Genomic DNA, 27,884 nt, shown 5'->3' with positions numbered 1-27,884 from the left:
TGTATGATTTTCAAGGTGTCTATATAACTACAATGTACATATAATTAACCTAAACCGACTTTATTTGCGAGTGTGGGGTAATCCTAAATAGCTAGCCTCATCTGGCCTCCTACACCTTGGGCGGACATCCCTGATCTGGTCACTTTTTTCAATAACCCCCTTATCTCCTTGTCTTTAAACTTGCTCAGATCATTAAGTAACGAGGGGGCATATTTACAAGGGCCATATCTCCCTATTTACAAGAGAGTGATAACATGCATTAGCGCATGTTAGCACCATTTTACCCGACGCCTCCCTTTGCATCTCTAATGAGATGTAAAGTGGGCGTCACTGGGCAGTACAACCTTGCAAATATCGCTGATGTACACATCGCGATATTCACAAGGCTGCCCACGCATTTTAGCAGATGTTAGTTTTTGGAGAAAACAGCTGTTTTCTCCAAAAACTAACATCTGCTAAAATGAAGACTTAGCTATACTTACCATTGGGGGTCGATTATGCTGATACGACCACAGGGTCGTATCAGCATTGTTATCGCCGTTTTCCATGGAACATCGCTGGAAAACCAGCGATGTTCCATGGAAAACATCGCTATCGCTGGGAAATTATCGCCATTGAGCTGTGCGTTGTTAATACAATGCTAGCATGGCGATAATTTCCTGCGATAGCCAGCGATACCATTTTTCTCGCTAAGAGCTGCCAGCGATAATTATCGCTGCTGCTTGTTAAAATGCCCCACAATTCTACTTAACAACCAAGATGCACAGAATTGTACATTTCACCTAATATGAGTCCTACAACTCTTGATTTCGGTAATTTCTGATTTTTAATAAGTATTTGTGGCAAGTGGTAGATTTAATTAAATTAAAATGCACAACTTGACGTTCAAGCTACTTTTCCGCAAAGACTCAATTAAAAAGTCTTCTACAAGTTTGCAGTGGAAATGGTGTAAAAACATACTTAGCTTATAACACAGTTTCGTTTTATGCTGACACTTTAATTGAGCATTATTAATTAAGACATGTTAGCTGCATATATGAAAATTATTTTTAAAAAAAATACTTTTTATGCATCAAAATACATTCAAAATATATGTGAATCCAAGCTGGAATGTCATGCATTGAATGGTAGACGAATTTTCTTATCGTAGTAACCAAACATTTTCTCACAAAGTGCGAAAGCGTGATCATTATCACCGGAATCATGGTTCGCATTAAGAATTTTTTTTATATTTAATAACCTCTTAAAAGCACACGCAGCTGCTCCTTAAAGCAGCTCTTCCTGTCTGCAGAATGAAAAGGTGTTAAAGAATGTGCTATGATTTCACACCCTCTTTCTCTTCTCCCTGGGACCAGTCAGCTCATTTTGGTCGCACCCCCCTGCCGTGAGCAGGTGCTGAAAGATAACATCATTCAAGCTGCGCTGAATAAGAAATAAGTTTTGTGACTTCAAACAGTCGGACGTGAAATAATGTACAATCGCAGAAAGATGGTACTTTCATTTAAAACGAAGGACTGAAAGATGGCAGACAAAGAAGATGTGATTGAAAGTGGAATATATTTGATAAAAAATGTACCAATTATTTACCATTCTACTTGTGTTTGTGGACACCCTTGACAAAAAAATATTTGTGGCTTCGACCCAGACAAGCTAGACAGTACAGGTTTTCTAACATACGATGTCACATGAACAACGAGCATGTACAGAATGTGTAATACACTTCGACAATCTGGAACGAAGGCAAGTCAAAAAGGGAGGTGTGTAACCAATAGGACAATGTGGTCTAACAGGTCGACCTCGAAGCTGGGGAACCCGGTTCGAGTCTCGGCAGGGACGCTCAACATCCTGTGATTCTGGGCAAATCACTTAACCTCCCGGTGCCTAAGAAAATGAATGTGTCCGAATGTAAGGCAAAAGATGCTCATGTAAAGCGCCCTGATACCTTCGGGTCAAGTTCGCGCCATATAAAACTCTGAGAAATAAAATAGACAGAAAAGATTCTGGAAATAAATTAAATGTAGCAAAAAAATGTGAATACATTTTCAAAAGCGAGGAAGGACTGGCCTGTTCAAACGTAGTGACAGTCTTATTCATCACATTGTTCAAATCTCAAAATCTGGGGATCAGTGAACATGTTATAATAAACCTCAACTTAACACTAATGTGTCTAAATATTTCAGTACAATACAATATATTCAAGTGAGGCACTGATCAACAACTCTCCAGTCCTTAGGACTACATGGTCCATAATGAAATGTGTTAAGGTCCTGAACATCGCCATGTCCTTCCGTTTTTTACCGCATTTTACAATGTTAATTCCACAAGCAACATTCACAGTGTCGTATTGTTGCATCCTCAAAAGGATTAATTACGTATAGGGCTTTGTAAAATTTTTCTGTGGATTGTGTGGAAAACATTCGTCCCCAAATCAATCAATAAGTCATTGCGCAGGTACCTGTTGGTAATGAAAAGTCAATCCTCGTCGTGTTTGGTTTAAATAACCCTCCAAACTCTAGCTGCTTCCAAACAGTGCATCTGAATATTAGCAGGCAGCCCCCCCCCGCTTGTGCGGTGGCCCGAGCTTAGCCAACACCTCCATCGCAATATATGGGCAGCCGGCGGGCGTCCTTGTGCATGAATATCATGAAAGCAAATGAAAGTTTGACGAAAGGAATGCCTCAGCCTAGCGAGTCGGGGCCTGGTCACGGAGTCACCGAACATATGCTATATATATATATACATTTATATGTTTCTCCACCAAAGCAATTAACACGCTGCACTCTCCCAGGATATGTTATTTCAATAAAGATTTATTCAACAAGCCATCTCTTACTCCTTCTCCATCTATGCATTTCGACCAGCAGGTCTTGGTCACGTTAGTCGCGTTAGTCCCTCTACGCTTTCACCATTTTATACCAATAGCCCATTGTGCACATTATGATGCATTCTGGGAATGGTAGTTTGAATTTTAAAAAGCACACCCTGTCGTGCCATAGAAAGTATAATATTCAGCATTTTGTCATACCTGTCAAGTACTTTGTTGTTAAAAGTAATACATTTTCAATTGTCCCAGTTCAATTGTGAATAACTTCAGAGTGTGAGCATATTTGGGTTTTCTTTGGGAGACCATGGGACATGAAGGTCCATAGGTGATTCTTATGCAGCAGCGACCGCTTGTCTCAGTGACGGGTGTCAGATTACATGTTTTATTTTATGTTATGCTCGTAACTATATGACTCAGTGTCCATTCAATGTAGTTTCAATTATGGCTCAGTGCCGATGTCTGTTAGTGTGTTCAGAGCGTGACACTATTATCATGTCCTCTTCATGGTGTATAATGCTCATTCACTTTTCTTATGGCTCAGTGCCCTTATGGTATGATGTACTTCATATCTCTCTGGGGTCAATTATCAATAAATTGTTTCCGTTTCACTTTTCACTATATAGGGTCAATGTTTATGATTCTTGAGCTGAATCTGTTCTTGTTCCATTGATCTGTGTAGTTACAATTACTGTTGATGTTCTGCTGTCACAGTGATCTCATAAGTGTACATACATTTCTTCGTCCCCATTTAGCCCTGTTGGGAACTTGGTCTTGAATCTGATTATCAGTCTTGATTCCAGACGTCTTAACTTCAGGGTTCTGTTGCCCCCTCTTTCATGTACTGGCACTGTTGCAGGACCCGAGTATGTCATGTCCTGCCAGGTTTTTCTCCCACGTGTTATCATGTGCTTGGCCATGGCATATGTTGCATCTTTATTTTGGATTGCCCTAATGTGTTCAAGGATTCGCTTCTTGAGGGGACATATCGGGCTTCCAATGTAGCGTGTGCCACAATTGCACTCCAGCAGATATACTACATACGCAGTATTGCACGTGATGGTATCATTGATGTTGAATATTTTTCCTTGTGGGTCTATGATCTTCTTCATACTACTGCCAATTTTGCAAGCTTTGCAGTGGCTGCATTTGCAAAGTTTTAAAATTTGCAGGTCCCTAAACAAATATCGGAATATCTTAACTAAAGACCCAGACATTGGCAGCCAATTGGGAAATCGACCACAAATAACGTTCAGAAAGGCACCGTCGTTATCAGACAAATTGGTCAGAAGCCACTTTGAAAGTGCTTTCACCGCGGGCAGTATTCATCGTATGCAGCAAGGTTTGGAAGGAGGGAAGCAGTGCAGCAAGTGACAAGACACTGTTCCTTTAATGTAGAGGTGAGGTCAAGTACCAATGAAAACAACAGCGTCTTCATTTAAACATCTTGCAGGCGTGAGGACTTTCACTATGAAACCGGCACTGATGAAAGCAAACCGCTAATAGGCGTATGCCTTGGCGTTTCATAGCTCACCAGTTTATGCCTCCAAGATTGAATTAAAATCAACTTTGCAACGCTCTTGGCATGTGTCGGACTCATTCTATTTATATGTACATATCTTCAAGGTACGCAGATATAGGTTTATAAATAGGAAATCTATACATACCTGTTTGCAGTTAGCTTCTCTGTATTTTGGTCCTCGATGTTTTTGACACAATATTATGTCCACACAATATTTCTGTTTCCAATATTCTGCCAGTGATCCAGCGTCTGAGCTTCTGCTATTCCTAGGACTGGACAAGGAGCTGAACATGCCCTCAATCACTATTGGCACTTAATACCTCAGGATTGTGAACAGTAATATGCAACACTTCATTTTACTTAATAGGCAAGAGAGTTTCTTTGTAGTAAAACGGACATGAAGGCATTCTGTAACCTCGCTTAATCTCTACCACTACTCTCCCTAAGCCTCTCAACAGCCCTCTAAGGGCCAGATTATGACCTTACAGCAGAGCTATGCACCACTGTGCCACCGCTCTGCCAAAGGTCACTGACATCCGCCCACCTGATTACTACTTTACAGTAGTCTGGTCGGCAGGCTGCATGGCAGTTCCCATTGCGGTGCCCTTTAAAAGACGGCGGTGCCTGTTAAAAGGACACAACAATGGGACCGGCTCACAAGGTTCCGGCACTGCATGGATTCGAAAGTGCATGCCATTCAGGAACCTATGTGCATGCACACATTGTGGCACATTGTTAGACCTGGCATCATTGGCATGAGTCTCTCCTCCATTTTTTCTGTTTGCCTCCTCTGTTTACGATGTTTTTGCTGGATTATTGCTTTGGGCACTGTGCCACTGCTGATCAGTGCCACAGTGCAAGTGCTCCCTATGCTAAATTGTTACGTTGATTGGTGTTACCATGATTGGCTTGGTTGACTTACTGTTCAGACCCTAGTCTAGTGCACTGCGCGTGCCAAGGGCGTGTAAGTTAACTGCTGCTGGTGGGCTTGCAGCACTGGTTGTGCCACCCACAGAAGCAGCGTGCAAAATGTGTCTCAGGCCTGCCACCGCGGCGCCTGCGTGCAGTCCCTGACTGCCATGTCGACTTGGTAAGGAAACCTACTTACCAGTCTCTAAACCTTCCCTTTGCCACATTCCAGACACCTCTATGGTAGGCCCTAGGGCAGGGTGCATTGTTGGTAAAAGGTAGGTCATGCCCTGATGTGTGTGGCATGACCTAATAGTGAATTACAGCCATTTTCGTTTTTCACTATTGAAGGGCTACCTGCCTCCAATAGGCCAGACTGGGCAGACTGATTATTAACTCCATTATAATCTATCTGACTCAGGGAGCATGGTAGCAAGTCGAGTTTAGTATCCCTGAACTCAGAATTTAATAACACACCCTTTAGGATGGATGGTTTTTAAATTCTATGTTTGAAAATAGCACTTTTAGAAAGTGGCTATTTTCTTGTCCAACTATCTACCGGTCTCTGCTGGTTTGGTGTGTGTGTCAGGGGCTGGGTGGCTCCAGAGGTCTGAGTGAGTCAGTGTGGGGTGAATGGGGCGTTTACACGTAGAGTGAGGGAAGAGTAGCCTGCCCTGCCTGACACAATACTGGCCCCGCCTCCTGCTGGGCGACTGATAGCCCTGCTCCTACCAGTGACAATACTGGCTCCGCCTCCTGCTGGGCGGCTGAGGACTCTGCCCTGCTCAGTGAATAGGCCAGGTGCCTCTGCCTGGCAACACCCACAACAAACCTGAGATGGTGGGAATCGCCCGGCTTGGACAAAGGGAACAAAGGGAAAAAGGGGTATAAGAGAAGGACCCCTGAACCAAGAACTCAGATCACTTCTGACAAGGAAACCTGTACCAAGGACAAGAAGCCTGCTGATCTAAGGACTTGCCTCCCCTTTCTGCCAGAGTGCTGTTTTGCTGTGGAGGAACCTGAAAGCTGCTTCTTTATTTTTGCCAAGGAACAAGGAGAGAGGAACTTGGTGTGTACTCTCTGAACCCTTGCTAGGAAATCTCCAAGGACTGGAAGAGTGCCAGTCTCCTGCTGAAGTCACAGGGCCAAAGGACTTCACCATTTGCTGAATTGCTGGAAAGTGTTGTTTCCAGTACACAAGGGAAAATCTGCAGTCTCGACGCCAGCAGCAACGCCAGTGAGCAGTGGGTATCGGCCCCGGCTCCAAGTGTCCCCGTCTCGACGCCGGTATCGACGCCAGTGAGGAGTGAGTATCGGCTCTACCTCCAAGCGACCCCGTCCCGACGCCGCTGCTGATCGCATCGACTCGACGCCCTTCTCGACGCCGTGAGCGCTGCTCCGGCCCGACATCCCTCGGCGCCGCTGCGGATTGACCCGACTCCGAGGCACGATCGACGCCGATCTCGACGCCGTGGATCATCGTTTTCTTCGTTTCTCAAGGTACTGTACTTGTGGGGTCTGTTGCGACTCCAGGCTTGACGTAGCGCTCCTCGCGGTCGACGCCGAACCTTGGGAATCTTGTAGACTCGACGTCGTGTGACTCCTGTGGGGGTTACATTGTTGCCGAAGAACTGTGCTCAGAAGAATACTTTGCTAAAGAACTATTTGCCAAGAAGAAACCTTACTTGAACTAGTATTTTTCCTTCCAAAGAGTATTTATTAAGACTGTGGTATATTTTTGTCGTTATTTGGTCTTGTGCTAAGCCTTATATAAAAATCCTATTTTTATAATAACTTCGGTGTCGTGTCCATCTGTAGTGTATTCACTTTATTACTGTATGTGGTCATAAATGCTTAACACACTGCCTCTGAGATAAGCCTGTCTGCTCTGCCAAGCTACCAAGGGGGTAGCAGGGGTTATCTGAGTGTGTAACCCCCTTGCCCTGACTAGAGTTGGTTGGTCCCTATTTGTCAGAAGTGTATGCCTCTGCCAACTAGAGACCGCCGGTTCTAACATTGGTGGTCAGCGGTGAGGATTTGAACTTTGCATTTATGACTCATGTGCAGTGATTAGTGTACGCTACATAGTGAAAGCAGACCATAACGCAGCCACAGTCTGTTGGTAGGATTGACTATTTTTGTTCTCCGCTTTCCTGGAGCTTATTTTCTTAAACACTGCCAGTTTTGACCATGGAGAATGCCGGAGCTGCTACACCTGTGGAGAATGTTGTGGGGGAATTCGATAAGGAGAAGATAGATTCCTACACGCTAAAAGATCTAAAAGGATTTTGCAAGCAGTTTAAAGTTCCTACCACAGGTGTCTCAAAGAAAGAGGGCTTCCTCAAAGCGCTGAAGGCCTGGTTAGAGGCCAGAAATCCCTCTGATCCGGTGGTGGTACCGGAAGAGGAAGAAGAAGAGGAAGAGGAAGAGCCCACAGGTGGGCCAGTGTCATCTCCAGGCAGTAGTGCGTCCTCTAGGAGCCTTTCCCCCGAAGAATTAGAAGACAGGGAGAAGGAGAGGGGGTACAAGTTAGAAATGGCGAAACTTAAATTAGGAGGGCAGTTGGAATTAGAGAATGCGAGAAGCCAGAGAGAAGCTGAAATGGAGAGCAAAAGATTAGATTTTGAGAGAGAGAAATTAGCGTTTGAACGTGAGAAGATGGTGAGGGAGATGGAGCTTAAAACTAAGAGTTTAGAGTTGAATCCCTCTGGTGGCAGCACTCCATCCGTGCCTGCAGAAAGTAGGTTTTATTTTCCTAAGGATGTGATCAAAGATTACAGTAAGAATGAAGATATTAGCCAATGGTTTAAAGCGTATGAGTTAGCATTGTTGGCCCACCGGGTCCCTGAGAAGGATTGGGGAACGGGGTTGTGGAGCCGCTTTACAAACGAGGGGAGAGATACCTTGTTGAGCCTTCCTGCTGAGGATAGGATGTCTTATACTCATATGAAAGACGCTTTAATGCTGAGATATGGCTTAACCCCAGAAAAGTACAGACAAACCTTTAGAGAATGTAAGAAGTTGCCTGGTACTACGTGGGTTGAATATGTGTCTTTTTTCTGCAGAACCATGGATGGTTGGATAAAGGGTAGCAAGGTCGATAGTTATGATGCTCTTTATGATTTGTTTGCTTGGGAGCACTTGTCTAATAACTGTTTTCCAGAGCTACGCCAGCACCTTGTTGACAGCAAGCTATCTAACCCTAGAAAACTTGCTGAGGAGGCGGACCGCTGGGTCAGTACCAGGGTCCACAAGGGTCCAGTGGGAGACTCAGCCAAGGGTGGGCAGGGTCCCCAGCAGAAGAGTGGGGGGGACAGGGGTAAACAGAGGGAGTTTCAGAAAGGGCCCCAAAGTAGTCCCCAAGGGAACCAAGGGAAGGGTTCCCAGCCTCCCCCTGTAAAGAAACCAGAGGCCCCGACAGGTAAACCTGTTCACAGGGGCCCCATGACCTGCTATGCCTGTAAGCAGGTGGGACACCGTTATTATGATCCCCAGTGTCCCATGAAGGATTCGAATGCACCGCCGCGTGCACCCCCTCGTCAGGTAGCGAGTGTAGCCCTGGGAGGGGAGGAGATGGGTGCCCCCGGTGGGTGGGGTCCCGCAGAAATGTCCCTGGTCTCTTTAGGAGACGTGGAAATGGTCCCTCCAACCCCTCTGCCTAGTAACACTAAGAAATATAGGCAGTGGGTGACCATTAATGGCCATAGGGTGGAAGCTCTCAGAGACACCGGAGCGAGTGTGACAGCTGTCAAGTGTCACTTGGTGTCCAGAGAGCAGGTGGTCCCTCATGCATTCTACCCCGTTGTAGCTGCTGACAACTCACAGAGTAAGTGTGAGGTAGCTCAAGTTCCTTTTGAGTGGGGGGGGGTCTCAGGTACTCTTCAGGTTGCTGTGAGGCCCGCCATGCCTGTTGATTGTCTCCTGGGCAATGATTTGGAGGACTCCCCTTGGGCTAAGGTGGAGAGAAAAGCGCATCTGGAAATGTTGGGTCTGCCTGAGTGGGTGTGTGCGACCACCCGGTCCATGTCAGTCAGTAAGGGTGTTGATGGGGGCCCGGAGCCTGAAAGTATGGCCCAGGTCCCAACCGTGAAGAGAAGAGGCAGGGGGCGCGGGAAACCGTCCCCCATCGTTCCCGCGGTCCAGGAGGGAGCAGACCCTGAGGGGGATGCCCTGGAACCGACAGGAGAACAAGTGGCCGAACTGGGAGACCTGCCCGAGCTGACCCATTGGCAGCAGGATGGTGGTCCCTCCAGGGAGGAATTTTGTGCTGAACAGAAAGTGTGCCCTTCTCTTGTGGGTATGAGGCAGCAGGCCTCAGCCCAAACGACAGGTGATCAGTCAGGATCACATTGGGTCTACTGGGAGAACGACCTCCTGTATAGCGAGCCTAAGGCTGCTGAACCTGGGTCAGCCCGTGTGCTGGTGGTACCCCAGCGCTTCAGAGCCTTCCTACTGGGGTTGGCTCATGACGTTCCGTTAGCTGGACATCTGGGGCAGGACAAGACCTATGACAGGCTTGTCACCCATTTTTATTGGCCTCAGATGAGAAGGGATTCAGATATCCATTGTAGGACCTGTCAAACTTGCCAGGCAAGTGGGAAAAGTGGGCGGAAGCAGAAGGCTCCCCTCCAACCTTTTCCCGTCGTCAGTACCCCCTTTGAGCGAGTGGGAATTGACATTGTGGGGCCACTGGACCCCAAGACAGCCATGGGCAACAGGTTTATCCTGGTCTTGGTGGACCATGCCACCCGGTACCCGGAAGCCATCCCTCTCCGAACAGTGACGGCCCCCGTGGTGGGACGGGCACTGATGGGTGTTTTCTCCCGCATGGGGTTCCCCAGAGAGGTGGTGTCAGACCGGGGCACCAACTTCATTTCGAATTATATGAAGTCTCTGTGGAAGGAGTGTGGGGTAACCTACAAGTTTACCACTCCTTACCACCCTCAAGGTAATGGGCTGGTTGAGAGATTCAACCGGACCCTAAAAGGCATGATCATGGGTCTTGAAGAACCAATGAGGCGTAAATGGGACGTCCTCTTGCCATGCCTGCTGTTTGCTTACCGTGAGGTGCCACCGAAGTCTCTAGGGTTCAGCCCCTTTGAGCTTTTGTATGGTCACCCGGTAAGAGGACCTTTGAGTCTGGTCAAAGAAGGCTGGGAGCAATCTCCCAGGAAACCTCCCCAGGATGTATATAGTTACATGCTGGCCTTTAGGAACCAGACTCGGCGCTTCAGAGATCTTGCTCAGGCAAATCTGGAGGCCAGCCAGGAAGAGATGAAGCGGTGGTACGATCAGAATGCCACTCTGGTTGAGCTTCAACCTGGTCAGAAAGTTTGGGTCATGGCCCCTGTGGAACCTTGTGCGCTCAAGGACAGGTGGACTGGACCATTTGAGGTTGTGGAGAAGAAGAGCGATGTCACCTACTTGGTGGACTTGAAATCTCCCAGGAACCCCTTAAGGGTCCTGCATGTCAACCGGTTAAAGCCCCACTTAGAAAGGTCCGAAGTGGGCATGCTCCTTGCCACAGATGCTGGGATGGAGGAGGAGAGTGAGCCTCTTCCTGACCTCCTGTGTGCAAAAGAAAAAGATGGGTCAGTGGATGGTGTTGTCCTCTCTGACACACTGACCCCTGAGCAGCAGCAAGATTGTCGCCATCTGTTGGTACAATTCCCTGATCTGTTCTCCTTAATCCCTGGTGTCACTCAGTGGTGTGTCCATGATGTGGACACCGGGGACAGCACTCCTGTGAGGCACAAGGCCTACAGGGTGACTGACAAGGTCAGAGCATACATCAAGGAGGAGGTCTCCAAGATGTTTGCCTTAGGGGTGGTTGAGTCCTCTAGCAGTCCTTGGGCCAGCCCAGTGGTCTTGGTCCCAAAGGCTGCAGCGCCTGGTGCTTCACCAGAACTTCGGTTCTGTGTGGATTACCGAGGACTCAATTCGGTCACCAAGACTGACGCGCACCCCATCCCCAGAGCTGATGAGCTCATCGATCGGTTGGGGGCTGCCCGGTACCTTAGTACGTTTGATCTAACGTCTGGGTACTGGCAGATCGCCTTGACTGATGGGGCAAAAGAGAGGTCTGCATTCTCCACACCAGATGGGCACTACCAGTTCCGGGTGATGCCCTTTGGGATGAAGAATGCCCCTGCCACATTCCAGAGGTTGGTTAACCAGGTATTGGCCGGGCTGGAAGATTTCAGCGCCGCCTACCTGGACGATATAGCAGTGTTCAGCGCCAGCTGGGAGGAACACTTGCGCCACCTCCAGGAAGTGTTGTTGGCCCTGCGCAGAGCAGGCCTCACAATCAAGGCCAGTAAGTGCCAGATTGGGCAGGGTTCAGTGGTGTACTTGGGGCACCAAGTAGGGAGCGGCAAGGTGGCCCCCCTGCAACCCAAGATAGATACCATCCTGGCTTGGGAACCGCCCAAAACCCAGACTCAGGTGAGAGCCTTCTTGGGTCTCACGGGTTACTACAGGAGGTTCGTCAAGGGGTATGGCAACATTGTGCACCCCTTGACCTCGCTGACTTCCAGGAAGCAGCCGAGACTTGTGATCTGGACTGACGCCTGTCAGAAAGCCTTTGACACCCTGAAAACTGCGATGTGTACAGCACCGGTCCTCCAGGCACCCGACTTTTCAAAAGAATTCATTGTCCAGACGGACGCTTCAGAGCATGGTGTGGGGGCTGTTCTAGCACAGATGAATGAGGAGGGCCGAGACTTACCTGTAGCCTTCATCAGCCGGAGGTTACTTCCCAGGGAACAAAGGTGGAGTGCGATCGAGCGTGAGGCATTCGCTGTGGTCTGGGCGCTGAAGAAGCTAAGACCCTACTTGTTTGGGTCTCACTTCCGGGTTCAGACGGACCACAGGCCCCTCAGATGGTTAATGCAGATGAGGGGTGAGAACCCAAAGCTGTTGAGGTGGTCCATTTCCCTACAGGGGATGGACTTTACGGTGGAACACCGCCCTGGTACAGATCACGCCAATGCTGATGGTCTGTCCAGATTTTTCCGCCTTAGTGATGAGGACTCCCTGGGTGAAGGGTAGTTCTCCCCACATTTCAGCTGGAGGGGACACGTGTTAGACCTGGCATCATTGGCATGAGTCTCTCCTCCATTTTTTCTGTTTGCCTCCTCTGTTTACGATGTTTTTGCTGGATTATTGCTTTGGGCACTGTGCCACTGCTGATCAGTGCCACAGTGCAAGTGCTCCCTATGCTAAATTGTTACGTTGATTGGTGTTACCATGATTGGCTTGGTTGACTTACTGTTCAGACCCTAGTCTAGTGCACTGCGCGTGCCAAGGGCGTGTAAGTTAACTGCTGCTGGTGGGCTTGCAGCACTGGTTGTGCCACCCACAGAAGCAGCGTGCAAAATGTGTCTCAGGCCTGCCACCGCGGCGCCTGCGTGCAGTCCCTGACTGCCATGTCGACTTGGTAAGGAAACCTACTTACCAGTCTCTAAACCTTCCCTTTGCCACATTCCAGACACCTCTATGGTAGGCCCTAGGGCAGGGTGCATTGTTGGTAAAAGGTAGGTCATGCCCTGATGTGTGTGGCATGACCTAATAGTGAATTACAGCCATTTTCGTTTTTCACTATTGAAGGGCTACCTGCCTCCAATAGGCCAGACTGGGCAGACTGATTATTAACTCCATTATAATCTATCTGACTCAGGGAGCATGGTAGCAAGTCGAGTTTAGTATCCCTGAACTCAGAATTTAATAACACACCCTTTAGGATGGATGGTTTTTAAATTCTATGTTTGAAAATAGCACTTTTAGAAAGTGGCTATTTTCTTGTCCAACTATCTACCGGTCTCTGCTGGTTTGGTGTGTGTGTCAGGGGCTGGGTGGCTCCAGAGGTCTGAGTGAGTCAGTGTGGGGTGAATGGGGCGTTTACACGTAGAGTGAGGGAAGAGTAGCCTGCCCTGCCTGACACAATACTGGCCCCGCCTCCTGCTGGGCGACTGATAGCCCTGCTCCTACCAGTGACAATACTGGCTCCGCCTCCTGCTGGGCGGCTGAGGACTCTGCCCTGCTCAGTGAATAGGCCAGGTGCCTCTGCCTGGCAACACCCACAACAAACCTGAGATGGTGGGAATCGCCCGGCTTGGACAAAGGGAACAAAGGGAAAAAGGGGTATAAGAGAAGGACCCCTGAACCAAGAACTCAGATCACTTCTGACAAGGAAACCTGTACCAAGGACAAGAAGCCTGCTGATCTAAGGACTTGCCTCCCCTTTCTGCCAGAGTGCTGTTTTGCTGTGGAGGAACCTGAAAGCTGCTTCTTTATTTTTGCCAAGGAACAAGGAGAGAGGAACTTGGTGTGTACTCTCTGAACCCTTGCTAGGAAATCTCCAAGGACTGGAAGAGTGCCAGTCTCCTGCTGAAGTCACAGGGCCAAAGGACTTCACCATTTGCTGAATTGCTGGAAAGTGTTGTTTCCAGTACACAAGGGAAAATCTGCAGTCTCGACGCCAGCAGCAACGCCAGTGAGCAGTGGGTATCGGCCCCGGCTCCAAGTGTCCCCGTCTCGACGCCGGTATCGACGCCAGTGAGGAGTGAGTATCGGCTCTACCTCCAAGCGACCCCGTCCCGACGCCGCTGCTGATCGCATCGACTCGACGCCCTTCTCGACGCCGTGAGCGCTGCTCCGGCCCGACATCCCTCGGCGCCGCTGCGGATTGACCCGACTCCGAGGCACGATCGACGCCGATCTCGACGCCGTGGATCATCGTTTTCTTCGTTTCTCAAGGTACTGTACTTGTGGGGTCTGTTGCGACTCCAGGCTTGACGTAGCGCTCCTCGCGGTCGACGCCGAACCTTGGGAATCTTGTAGACTCGACGTCGTGTGACTCCTGTGGGGGTTACATTGTTGCCGAAGAACTGTGCTCAGAAGAATACTTTGCTAAAGAACTATTTGCCAAGAAGAAACCTTACTTGAACTAGTATTTTTCCTTCCAAAGAGTATTTATTAAGACTGTGGTATATTTTTGTCGTTATTTGGTCTTGTGCTAAGCCTTATATAAAAATCCTATTTTTATAATAACTTCGGTGTCGTGTCCATCTGTAGTGTATTCACTTTATTACTGTATGTGGTCATAAATGCTTAACACACTGCCTCTGAGATAAGCCTGTCTGCTCTGCCAAGCTACCAAGGGGGTAGCAGGGGTTATCTGAGTGTGTAACCCCCTTGCCCTGACTAGAGTTGGTTGGTCCCTATTTGTCAGAAGTGTATGCCTCTGCCAACTAGAGACCGCCGGTTCTAACACACATGTTATGCCCCCCTCTGTCCATCCACATATGTCTAAGGCACAGGGGGCCCTGCAGGGAATCTCGTAATATGATTGGCAGGACTGTAGCAGTCCCACCAAGCATATTGCGGCCTCTGACTTCTGCTCCTACGCCAGTGAATAGTGGCTCCCTGGCAGAGCTGGTGGTCCTAGTGCAGTTCGACTGCCCGAGTTGTAATCGGGCAGTGGGGCTGCAGGTGTGGCAGTGGCTGGATCTGCCACCACCATGCCTGGCCCTATGAGATCGTGTGCATTGAAACAGCAGGGGTGTAACTTGGTCAGTAAGATTGGGGGGGTGAGCTTCAGATTTGCCAGATTTCAGGCTGGCATATAACATTAAAATACATTATGGGACAAGCAGGGTTCATGAGAGAGGCCGAAGGGGAAGTGGAAAGGGAGAAGAATATGGATTGGTAGGAGTACTAAGAGACAAAACACAATATTTAGTAAAATAACCAATAATTTTGAGTACTTTCAAAACAGAGAGGGAGAGTGTGCATGCGTTTTTATCTGTGTGTGTAAAAATTCCTAGTGAAATCCGACAGACATCTCACCATACCCGACTGAAACCACCTGTACCCAACTATTTGTCAGAAAATACATTTATTAGGGGAAGTTGTAATGCCCCAACCACCCTCCTTGAAGCTACGCCACTGCAAAATAGCGAGTGGCGGCTGGTGCAAGTAAGAGCGGTAAGGTGGGGGAGTCAGCAGGCGACGAGGGAAAATAAAATAAAGAAAAAAAGAAAAACACTTACCTTGTGCTTGCCTCATCGCCGAGCAAAAGGTAAATGTTTTTCTTTATTTTATTTTCCCTCGTTGTCGTCTTTCGACAACCCCCCCCCCCCCACTCCGCCCTTGCCCACCACCCTACCACTCTTACTTGCACTGGCTGCAACTGGAAACAGTGATCAGTTGTGATATGTAAAATTCATTTTGCCCCTCAAAGTTTATTGTGTTTAATTCAGTGCACTGATGTGCCTGTGTTTCAATCACAAACCTGATGAAAGATTATAATGAAGCGCCGTGGTCCACTGCTGGGTGAAAATTAATAACACTTGTCAGGAATAACAAATGTGATACCACCTCATCCTAATAATAGCAAACTAAAACAACCACTAATATTTCTCAAAGTTTTGCTCTATGTTGTGAGACGTTTCCATTTAATTAAGTATTTGTTCCGTTTTTGGCCAGTGCATATGTGAGGCAGAATATCTGAAGCAGATATTTATAACAAAGCTGGAATGCTCTACAGCCTATTTGCATCTTTTATCACTTACATTTTTAATCCAATCTTTCAAAGATCACTGTAAAGCTATAATATATCACTGTTTTTGGCTCAAGACAAACTGAGTGGGGAAGGCGTCGCCTCCGGTTGGTGGCTTATGAGATGCTTTAAATCAAAATGTTCAGTGTTTGACTCTATGGATTTCCTTTTTGTATTTAGCATAAGTAGTTTAAAACATCCTGATAAGTGCATATATTTGCTACATGATGATTCATTATTACAAGACATGTACATCATTTTGGGCTAATAGCAATTAAGAATGGGGCATTCCTGCAAAATTTAGAATTCTGACAGGAAAACAGAGGGGTGATTCACAAAGGCAAGTATAATTATTTTGCTAGTGCTTCTACAGTATTAATTCATATACACTTAAAAGCCTTTGTGAATCGATCTCAAAACTCATAAAATTGGAATATTCATGGGATATCATTTAAAGTTAGTACAAACAGAAAAGACTGTGCCCTCTTTGCACTTTTACTAAAAAGGAGTTTGAAGGTTCAGCAGTGACAGGTAGCTTGAAGTTTCAACAGTGATGGCCAGTGTAGGTAAGAGCGGTGGGTGGTGGCACAGGAGTCGACAGACAATGAGGGAAAATAACATTTAAAAAAAAGAAAGCTACTTACCTTGCGCTTGCCACATCACCAACTCGGTAATGTGGCAAGCACAAGGTAAGTGTTTTTTTAATTTTTTTATTTAATTTTCCCTTGTTGTCGTGTGTCGACTCCCCACCCCACTCCACCGCCCACCACTCTTACCTGCGCCGGCTGTCACTGAGTTTCAGGGGCGATTCACAAAAGGCATTCATGGGATGTGAATCAGTACTCATGTTTTACTACTTAACAGTACTCATAAACATCTTGTCAATCAGCCACAACATGTTTTATTCAACATGTAATTAAAACAATATAAAAAAAGCAAGTGAATGTTGCTATTTGGGACATTTCAAATAGAGGTAGGAGTTTGATACCACATTTTAAATAATACACATGATAAACGTGTAGAATGGTGTATTAGGAGGTGTCAGAAATAAATATGTTTGTGATACTTGGATCTAGTTGCAGTCGTCTCCTACAGTTATGCCAATACCACACCATCTCTTTGCCATTCCATCAGGGCCGCCACCAGTACTAAATGTCATTGGTTAATGGTGACGCTGTGTTGTGGCAGCAGCATGTCTAGGAACAACAGAATGGAAATGCAAGTTTAACCTTGATTAGGTCGCTCTTCTTCTTAGCAGAAGCATAACCTGGAAATATCTCCTGGACCCTGGGAAATCCATAGGGCTATTCCCTCACCTAGTGCCGGGGAACGTCTGAGGATTTCATAAGGCTCGAGGATCACAAGACACAATGATTTTATCTGGGACTCCTTTTCCTCTGGTGATAAAAACCACGTCCCCACAAAAGGGAAATCCTATGCATTCACCATCTGTACCTTTCTTTTATGAAGTATTGACAAGGCAATAATCCTTTCAACCCTCAGGTGCAGTAATCTTAGGGATTATCATTTTATTTTGGTGTAAATCTCTGAAGATCTGTCTATTCGCTAATCAACTGGACCCTGCCAGTGCCTGGCTACCCTCATGGATAACAAGAAGCTCTCTACAGATCTACTGATTGGTAGATTGATTCATTAACTAAAAGAGTTACTGGAAGTGATTCCTCCTGTTTGGAATGAATGGACTAATGCACATGAGGGGTGGGAAAATCCATGTGGATTCCCTTAGAACCAGTAATGAGGAGATAGGGATCTACTTCCAGCGCTGAAAGGGTAGGCTTCACCTCCACCAAACTGTCATCCTTCCACTCTAGTTGGTTATGTAAAAATTTGATGGTGATTGTCCCCTATTCTTTCATTGTGATTTTGGGGGCCACCAACAGGTATTGAGGCATAAATATTATTTTGCAGTTGGCAGCTTAATGAACGTACGTAGTGACAGGGGCAAACTAAGGTTTAGAAGTCTTTGGAAATCTCAGTTTGCATAAAAATACACGGCTGGATGCATGGGAACTCCAATGCTCCACCCACATACATTCGACACGGAGTAACTCAAGGCAGCATTATGCATTGCATTCTGTTACTTTTCATTTACTAAACCATGCAATGCCAAGAAAACCAATGCAATGTGGATTTATGTGTCTTAGTAAATGCCACAAATGATTTTGCCTTAGAGCTGCACCCTAGTATTTCACGTTTGCATGGGTAATGTAGTCAAGTTTTCCACACCCTTGCAACTTTATGATCTTGAAGTTTATTGAATAAAGGTATTCATCAGGTTTGGTTTGGTAAATATATCAGTATTTATTTTATTTCTGTAATTATTGCCAGTTTCTTTGGTCCCAAAATGCTTTGAAAGCACTCTCATATTGCCTTTATAAATATTTAAATAACCCACAGTTACGAAAATACTATCAAAAACTGTTTAGGACTCCTCAAATGAGGTATTTTTTCTCCGTATTCGGATGCAAGTGTGGAGCTAACTTATCTACGTGTACGATCCATTGATGATATCCCTTGTGGTATGGTGGTAAGGACTGTGCACACAAACTTACACACACGCTAATACCAGCCCATTGGGTATGGTCTGAAAGCAACAGCAAACTCAAAGCCTGTGTACTGGGATAATAGGCCTCTGTTCAGTGCTCTTTTCAAGAATTAATTTTTTTTGTACTTGTCTTAATTTCTGAGACTATAGACATGTCCTGAGAGTTCCAGCTTGATATATCTAGAGAAATGGATCTTCTTTGCTCATCTACTTATGCCCCACTTTTCCATTCTGTGGAACAGAAACAATGTCTCAACAGGTAGTACTTATTGGGCTAATAAGCAAACACGCACATATAGGTGCAAGAAGAAAGGAACAGAGAGACTCCAAGGTAAAGTTATGTGCCAAGGGCACTATATATTCAAAAAAACATATAATGGGAAAAACTGATGACACTATAGTATGAGCACTATTTTTATTCAATGTGGGTATAACACAAAAGAAACTTCGTGCACATGAGTGCTCATGACACACAAGGTGGACGGCGTTAGTAAGAAGTGACAGAGCGAAGAATGGCGCAGAGTGAGAAAAGTGAAGGAATTACCAAGGTACTTTTGGTTCACAAATAAATATTTATACAGGTTACTGAAGGGTTTTTAGCAATTTGTGAACCAGAGTGGAGTGCCAAATGTTGCGCTGGGAAGTCAACAGCGTTTCGACCCATAGTAAGTTATGGTCATCTTCAGGAGCAAGTTACCGGATTAATCGTGCTGATGTGGGGTGGGATCAGGATGAGAGAATCAGCGGGAGGTGGTAATTTGTGTGGTCGCAGGAATGTATTGTACACTGTATGTCGCAGGAGTATATCCAAGGATATTCCACCATAGTGCAATAACATTAATCAAGCAAGAAACAATAGTTCAAAAAATAATTACAAAATCATTAATATGAGATTATTCAAACCTTTGGGTGTTCTGAATGGAATGGGGTCTGATAGGGGCCCAACTCCTTTGGAATTACGTGCTTGCATTCGAAAGTAGTAGACAGTGTCCAAGCTGAGATCCATGATTTGATGTGTGAGTCTGTCGCCGCTGATGGACTCCATGACCCAGGTATCAATTGGTGAATTTTTGTCCAATGTGTAAAAGAGGATGTAAGCTGTAAAATTATAATTAAAAAATGATCATTTCAAATTAAATGACCATGCACCGTAGATAACAAACATTCTTAGTTAATTAGATGTAAACATTTTATTAAGCATCGCATCACATTTACTCCAGACGTATACAAGTAAAAATAAACAAGCCTATTGTATTAAAAAGGATCAAATCTGTCAGACCAGAATTGCACAGTTGCCTGGTTACTAATTCCTTTATAAAGAGACAAAATGGGTTTAATTGCCATGACCCTTTCAAGCTTAATATACAATGCATTTGCAGAGATATATCCACTTGTAAATTACATCCAGAAATTAAACTGTAAGGACTACAGACAGAGAATGACAGGGTGCCAAAATCACCAGTTCTCAAATCATGTCTCTAGGAAGGAGGGGTATGGCTTTTGATATTATTCAGATTCACCATTCAGAGTTTAACTTCATCCCGTAGTTCCATGACCTTATAAATGAAGTCCTGAGTGACTTCCAATATCTTTATAAAATACAGCAGGGGGTACTTTATCCCATATATAGTCTAAGTATGCAGTATTTTGTATAGCTTGAACCTAGTCTAAAGGTAGCTGAGCACTGTACAAGGTCAGAAAAACAAGTCCCAAGCCATCAAACATTTGAGAGAATGTTTTGGATTTCAAATATATTTCAAAAGACCACATTCTTAACAGAAATGGAAAAATCTAAAGAAGAGTTTCACAGAATTGGCAGGCTAAAACTAATGACAACATTTGAAATATTACCCTAATTGCACCGCTATTCAATTTGATATATTTATAATACTAACCATGTTAGTTAAACACACATTTAATTGACATTTTTCCTGTATCGTGAAGGTCTCCTTTCAAAGGTATAATAATATAAAACTGCTTATGCATTCGTAGACTCCGGTGATGAATGCAAAATAAAGAACACAATTATATTTGTACTCTTAGTGTTAGAATATATTATACAAACTGGTAATTTGCAGTTTCATGCTGCCCATGAAAAGCAGCAATTAGCTCAAAATCATCTCCTCAAAGGACTTTAATGCACTCTATAATAATCATCCAAATAATTCGGCTAAGCACAGATACTGTATGGGCAGAAAGAGTAAAACAAAACTAGCAAGCGCCAAGTTTGCATATGTGAACGGCAGAATACGGTTTATCTTTCTATCTTCTACAATATATTACATGAATATGGTCAACTCCTCTAATTAGGACCCATTGTCATCCTGTTTTCTAATGTAATTTCATATTAAAGGGCATTATAAAATATATGTGGCATTGGTAATAAGGTGAGTGTACTTTTCTTGGGTTTTAAACACCCTGACCAACAGAGTGGCATTTTAACAAAGGCAAATCTGCAAGTGAGTAAATATAAATGTATATGTTTTCACTTTTGAGTCACTTCACTATTTTTGGCTATTCCCCGCTCACGAATGTGAAGTAGTAAAGTCAAGTGTGTAGCTGCACATGTCTCCATCCCTTCAACTTTACCAGTGTAAATTTACTGCAACCAAAAAGTCCAGCACTACATATGGCCAATCACTGACATGGCAAAACACTTTCTTAGACAATAATGGAGGCAGGTACTTAAAATGAAACCTCATAGATAGTAATTTTCAATTGAATTAACATTTTTGACTTTTCAAATTTCTCTATCTATATATATATATATCACAGCACTTCTTGCACCTCCTTGCGGCGAACACGAAAGGCAACGTCCCACACGAAAGTTTGTTATTCACAGGTGAAATTTATTTTCTCATTGTATCACTCTTCAATCCTCACGACGCGTTTCGGGCATCAAGTGCCCTTGTTCACATAGTGAAATGACGGTACAATTCGAATATATATACACTTTTCATTTTTTTCTCTCGTCTTTTTTTTGCATTTGCACCACGTGATGATAGAAAGTATATATATATATATATATATATATATATATATATATTAATTTAAATACATTCAATGCACGACTTTTAACAGTTATTAATACATAATAAAACTGTTTTTACTTTAAGTGGGATTTTTGTTTTTAAACTTAAACTTCAGAAAAATATGCTTAAATTAATTTATTAGATTTAAAATACTGAAATGTTTACTTCAAAATTAAAATAATAGTTCTATATGATTTTCTTGTAATCTGTGCTGCATTTAAAATGTATATATAACATTATTTTATAATAATCTTTAACATAAAATATTTTGTAAATTTTATTTCAAGCTTAATAACTTTTTCACTTTTTCATATACTTTTCCATAGAGGGATCTCTGCCTCAGTGGTAGAGATCTCTCTGTGGTAATGTATATAAAAAAGTAAGAATGTTTAATAAAATTGAAAACATTTAGTAATATGTTTTATTTTAAATTGAATATAAAGTTTATGTTTATGGTAAATGAAGACCAAAATAAAGCATATTATTAATATATTTTATCTTAAATTCAAATTCAAATGTAGTTCTTTTGAAAATATTAAATGTAATTAAAATTATTGTTTAGAGGTTAAATCAAAAAATCGCATTTGAGGTAAAACAACATTTATTTTGATGAATTAATAACTATTAAAAGCGAGTATATAATTATTTATAAGTCATATAATTTTATTTTAAAAATAATGTCACATTATGTTTTCTATTAAAAACATTATTACAACATGATAAAATAACAATACAAATGTTTTGGATTTTTGTGCATTAAATTAAATGTATTTCTAACTATTTTAAATAATTTAATGTAACATTATTTCCCCTGAGGTTTCATTTCAAGAGCCCATTATTTTACATGTGGCTGTTGAGAGTCTTTGCCACAGGCAGCGCATGAGGATGTGAGCAGCACTTAAAAGTGTTTTTGGTGCTTAAGTCGATGGATGTCGTAGAAATCATCACAATTATTACTCTTTTTGTAACCTTGTCCGAAGTAGAAGTGGGATTTGAAATTTGCTTTTGGTTTCTAGCAGAATTCTGGTTTATGTTTTCTGAACATGCCTGACCTACTGGATTTCTTCATATGCCTTTATTCCTCTGTGTGATTTGTGTGGACACACACTCTTAGAAGAAGTTGGATGTAACTTGGAAGGTTTGAAAGAGACCATTCCTGCAAACTCTGCTTCCTGGGATCACAAATGTTTCAGTTGTGGGGACCCTACAAGGTCTATGAATGCACAGTTCCAGTTTTGAAATAAGAGCTATTAAAATGGAAGAAATTAATTGCATTCATATGAACCGCAAAGTTGTGGCAAATATTCAAAAGGCTTGCAAATGTGTTAAATGTAAGTGGACACAGTGACTGTGCCAACAGTCTCATTAAAATTGCTACATATTGCAGCCAAACACAAAGAAGAATAAGAGGGAAAGGGAGGAGAAGGGGATGAAGAAGAAGAGGAGGATAACATGTAAGAAGGAGAGGAAGATGATGACAGAGGAGAAAACAAAGAAAGAACATGTGCATCGCAGTTAATGCAAGTTGTCTAAAACAATAATATTATATATTTAGTGGCAGTGGAAGGATGAAAAGATGAAGGCTCTGAAACAAAGATAGTAAAGAGAATAGGTGATTATTTTGTAATGATATAACTCTTGAGATAACAGTTGTATAATTAGTCACTTTAGTAAGTTGTGAAATATCTGCAGTGCTTCTGAATGAATATGTGCTACATATTACCAGAAGCAATAATAAAGAGCATGTTATACAGTGCCTATTTGTATAAATAAGTGTAGACAAATAAATAGCTATAATTTATAAGATGTATGGGTCTGAGTAGAAGTGGCTGCTCTGGATGAGAAAATAACCACTGGTGACAAATGAGGCTTTAACTGAACACTCTGGGGTGCTTATTGCAGATACCATGTGTATATATTAACTTGTTATAAATAATCGTCGTGCAGTGCAAAATCTGCGTATTTTAAAAGCAATGATTACAAGTTTAATTAGAGCTCAGCTCAGTGATAACCATTGTACAGATTCCAGATCTGTAAATTCAGATTGCACATTGCTCTCAACGTGAAGCTTGCTAGTCTACTGAGTTATCTTGACAGACACCGGAAAAGACTCCGGAAAAGTTTATTGAATTCTTGACCTATTCCTTAGTGTGCTAAGAATGAGCCTTTTACTGATGTGTCCCGAAATATTATATCTGAACTTCACATGTGTTTTGATATTGTTGCAGCTATTCCTAGTCACATTGGCCTATGTTGGCCATTTCATATGTTTATAACTAAAATATGTACACCTACGGACGTGGGGGTTTAGATGGAAAAAACTCATCCTATGCAACCACTTAGAAACCCAATATAACACTTATTCAGAAAACCTTATTTGTGTGTCTACAGATTGGAACATGCCAAGAAGTGATTAGTATGCGTTTTTTTTTGTTTTTGCAGAGTTTTAGAACTTGACCCGAATCCAATCAGGTATCAGAGCGCTTTACATAGCACCAGTTACGTTACATGAGGACACACATTCATTTTTTTGTTAGGCACGGGGAGATTAAGTGATTTGCCCAGAATCACAGGATGTTTAGCGTCGTTACCGAGACTCGAACCCAGTTCCACAGGTCCGAGGTCAAGCGCCCTAGCCGTTAGACCAACTCCTCTCCCCTTTCATACGGCTAACTCTTAGCTGTGCAGTTAAATAAATTCATGGGGGCAGATTTACAAGAAAGTGGCTCAGTGCATTCCGTAAGTCATTTGGCTGCGCCCCAGAGTCACTTTCAGAGCACAGGAATGCAACATATTTACAATGATTTGTTGTATTCCTGTGCTCTCCCCTGCGCTGGAACACAAACAGCTGCAATGCGCTGGCACCCTTGCACCATGGTGCAAGGATGCCTGCTTCATGGGGAGATTGTTTTCATTCAGGAAGGGGTACCTTCCTGCACGAAAACAATTACTAAAGGCATTTTCCTCTTTCAATGCGTGCTGTAGAATGAAGCACGACTTGAAAGAGGAAACAACGAGGAGAAATGAAATTTTTTTGCCTGGTTGTGCCTTCCTACGCCTCCCCTGGGGAGGCGTAGCATTCACACGCATTTCCAAATTTACGATTCGTCATATATCTGGAAATGTGTCTGTTTCCATGGATGTTGTGTGGGATCACCCACAGCAACACCCATGGAATGCCTCTTTCACGTAAAGAGCTGCGTGTAAAAGGGCCTTTTTTACAAGGACAGGAAAAGCCACGCAGGGTGGCTTTTCCTGTCCTTGTAAATATGGAGCGGTGAAATACGCCACCAGCACGTCACAAAAAGTGACCTACTGGTGGCGCGGGGGCTTGTAAATCTGCCCCATGGTTTGTAACCGTTAGTTTACACCGCTCTCATACAGCCACTTACATCGAGCAACAGACATTGCAAATTTACAAAGTTCTGTATCCACAAATGGATAATGTGGCTCTAGCAATTTAAAAGTGGTGCCCAGGTACCTTATTGAAATATGTTCTGTCAGCAAGTGTAAAAGCTGTGCTATGATTAATTCATTGTTTTGTAAAAGTGCCCTTTATAGTATCTCTTGCAATTTTAGCTCTGTCTTAGAATGACTTTCCCTTTGAGTAGTGCTGACAACGTCATTATTCTAATTGAAATTATTATTTTATAGCTTTCATTTTGAGAGCCAAAAACACAGCTTTGTCCGTTTTAAAATAGTTTTAGTGCCTGATATAATTCTGCATTTTATCCTAGACACCCCTATGCTTGTCACAGTTGTTTTTGTGACACAATACTAAATCTTCCATAGAATGGTGATAAATAAGAGTATGCAATAGATAGGAAGTAAGACTCATTGTTACTAAATCAATGATGTCATAGAACATGTAATGAGTGATGTGAGTTCATTAGCAGTGCATGCTGTGGGTGCATGTTATAACTATAACTGGTGATTTTCTATGTTTTTTTTGAGTTGATAACATTAATTTTGTCACTGACATATTCACCTAACTATAATGTTACTTTCCAACTTTGGTTTCTTTTTTAAACAAAAACAGATTTATTTTAATCACACGTAACTTTATCACTATTTTAATCTTTGGTTTTTTTTCAATGAATTTCTGAGCTTTTTTTAACGTAAAGCATTATTTCATTACCATAGGAAAGACAACCCCCTGCAGCCAGGCAATGCAGCAAACCACCCACATGCAGACTAGCCCACGCAGCACACAGACTTAGGTCATGCACAGCAGAAAGTAGGCACCAGGGCCTGGCCAACCCACAAGAGGCAGCCAACACTCTCGAAGGCAGCCAGCTCCATGCTGCATTCGTCTTTTCATCATGCACAGCTTTGGGTTGGCTTGCAGCAGGGTGCTGTGTTCTGTTCTGAAAAGGGAGAATGTTTGTATAGTGTTCTGGAACATGTCTGTGAGCAACCTCTAGAACAGTGACAGCACTGGCAGTTAACTGTTGGTCTCTCTCCCGGTCAGAAGGAATAAATGTACCTCTTATCTCATTTTGCTTCCAAAACAGGACAGCCTTTTGACCAGGAGGAGCGCTGCAAAGAGGCTGAAAGACACTTCCTTGAGGTGTGTTGGATGTTGAGTCGGTAGCGGATCATGTGCGGAGTACGGACAAGGCTTGGTGCCAATGTGGGCAACTTCATGTATGTTACCTCATGAAATCGCTTGTCAGTAAGACTTTCTATACTAATTTTGGGGGGAATGCGGTGTTTCCAACAAGATTCACCACACATTACAATGCCACACACAAGGAAGTGCCACTTGTATTGATTAAGGGGAAGTGTAGCTCAAGACTTGATTAGCATCAATTCGTCGGTGAAATACTAAAGAATGTTCAAGCTCTAGAGAGCTGATTTTCAGCACGTTGTGGCACAAGGAGTGTCTGTAAAGAGGGAAGAGGCACTTACAATAAGCGTTGGGATTCATGTGAAATGCAATAGGCAAATAGGAGAAGTGTCCCAAACAATCTTGTCTTTGCCTAGGAAACATTGTTTGGGCAGCATGTATTCAATGGCACGCACACTAGAAACTAAATCTGTGTTAGTATTTTGTTGCTGTTCAGCCAATGCAATGACAGTGGTTTGGGCAGTGGCTTGGACAGTGACATGCACACTGGAGACCTATTGCGAACTACAGTTTGAAGCACAGTTCCAGTAGCATGCACACTAGAGTGAACATCTGCATGTCAAAAATTTGCTTCAGTGACACGCACACTGGTAGTTTATTGTGTGTTGAAATTTACAGTACTGCTTCAGTGACACGCACACTGTAGTGCAATTTGCCTTGCTGATATTCACGCCTTTCAATGATGGAGGGCTTAGTAGCTCCTATGTCCTTCTTATAAAGCCCAGGAAAGTCCATTATACCAAGGAAAGTTTGAAAAGGAAGATTTTAAAGCCTATGTACAAGCCATTGGGGGTCATATTTTCACAGCTGCTAGAAAGTTAGCCATGTTAAAACATTGTTTGGGAGCAGAGGGTAGACGAATATTGAAACATCTGCCAGCCTTATCTAAGGAAGAAGAAGAAGAGGAAGAGGATGGGAGTGAAGAAGAAAATGAGTATGAAATTACAGTAGGGAAATTAAATGCAAATTTGGGGAAGAAGAAGAACAAAGTGGTGAAGAGGTTTGAGTTTTTAAAAGAAGTCAGCTGTGTGGTGAGTCAGTGGAAATAATGTTGCCAGTTTGAGATTGCTTGCAGTGACATGTAACTACAATGCTTTCCAAGATGAGATTTTAAGTGATCAACTGGTATTAAAAGTAAACTACGAGAAAGTACAAGAAAAACTGGTGGACACAGATGTATTGCCTCTTAAAATGGCAATTGACTCAATGAAGGGAGCTGCATTGACAAATGAAGGGTAAAAAGAGATGAAGTCGGAGGAAACGGTAGAGGCACTTAAGAAAGAGACGCACAAACCAAGGAAAGAGGACAGCGGTATCAAGAGAATGGAGGACAAGAAAAAATAACGTGCTATAAGTGTGTGTACAGAGGTCATGTAGCTTAGGACAAGTATGAAGGAGGTGCAGAAATAATGCGCAATTTGTGAGGATGTGTAGAGGAAGAATAGGAGGTGTGAATAAGAGAAGACCTCAGTGAATGCAATAGAGGAAATGGAGGTTGACAGTGAAGGCCAGAATGTAATTTTATAAATTCAACAAATTGGTAAAATTAGTGAGGATAATCTATTTTGCTACATCAGTATTGATGGTGTTGAGGTGAGAATGATGACAGATTCAGGAGCTAGGTATACTCTTGTTGGAGGGGAATACTGAAAGAAATTTTCAGAACATGTACTCAGGAATCCAGACGTCATGTTGGTGGCTTATGGAAATAAGCCAATTGAATTATTTCATATGTATGTGACTGACTGACTGACTGTATAAGTGAGTGATTGAACGTGTCTTACTGAATGCATGGGTTACTGATTAAACTGTGTAAAAGTCTGTATTAGTCTCTCCATTGGTG

At 43.5% G+C, this 27,884-nt stretch overlaps 1 protein-coding gene across 5 annotated transcripts in view; it reads right to left on the bottom strand.

The window, feature by feature from the left end:
- Positions 1-27,884, bottom strand: part of DCC (DCC netrin 1 receptor) — a 1,201,728-nt gene that overhangs the window by 91,564 nt on the left and 1,082,280 nt on the right. For all 5 annotated transcript variants that reach the window (XM_085629855.1, XM_085629864.1, XM_085629892.1 and 2 more), the window contains exon 20: positions 19,283-19,477. In XM_085629855.1, coding sequence (XP_085485981.1) covers positions 19,283-19,477 — 195 coding nt within the window. The remainder of the gene's footprint in view (positions 1-19,282; positions 19,478-27,884) is intronic.

This window comes from Triturus cristatus, chromosome 2_1, assembly GCF_964204655.1.
Source record: "Triturus cristatus chromosome 2_1, aTriCri1.1, whole genome shotgun sequence".
NCBI lineage: Eukaryota > Metazoa > Chordata > Amphibia > Caudata > Salamandridae > Triturus > Triturus cristatus.
Note: the sequence above shows the minus strand (reverse complement) of the source record. Positions and strands in the feature narration are given on the sequence as shown.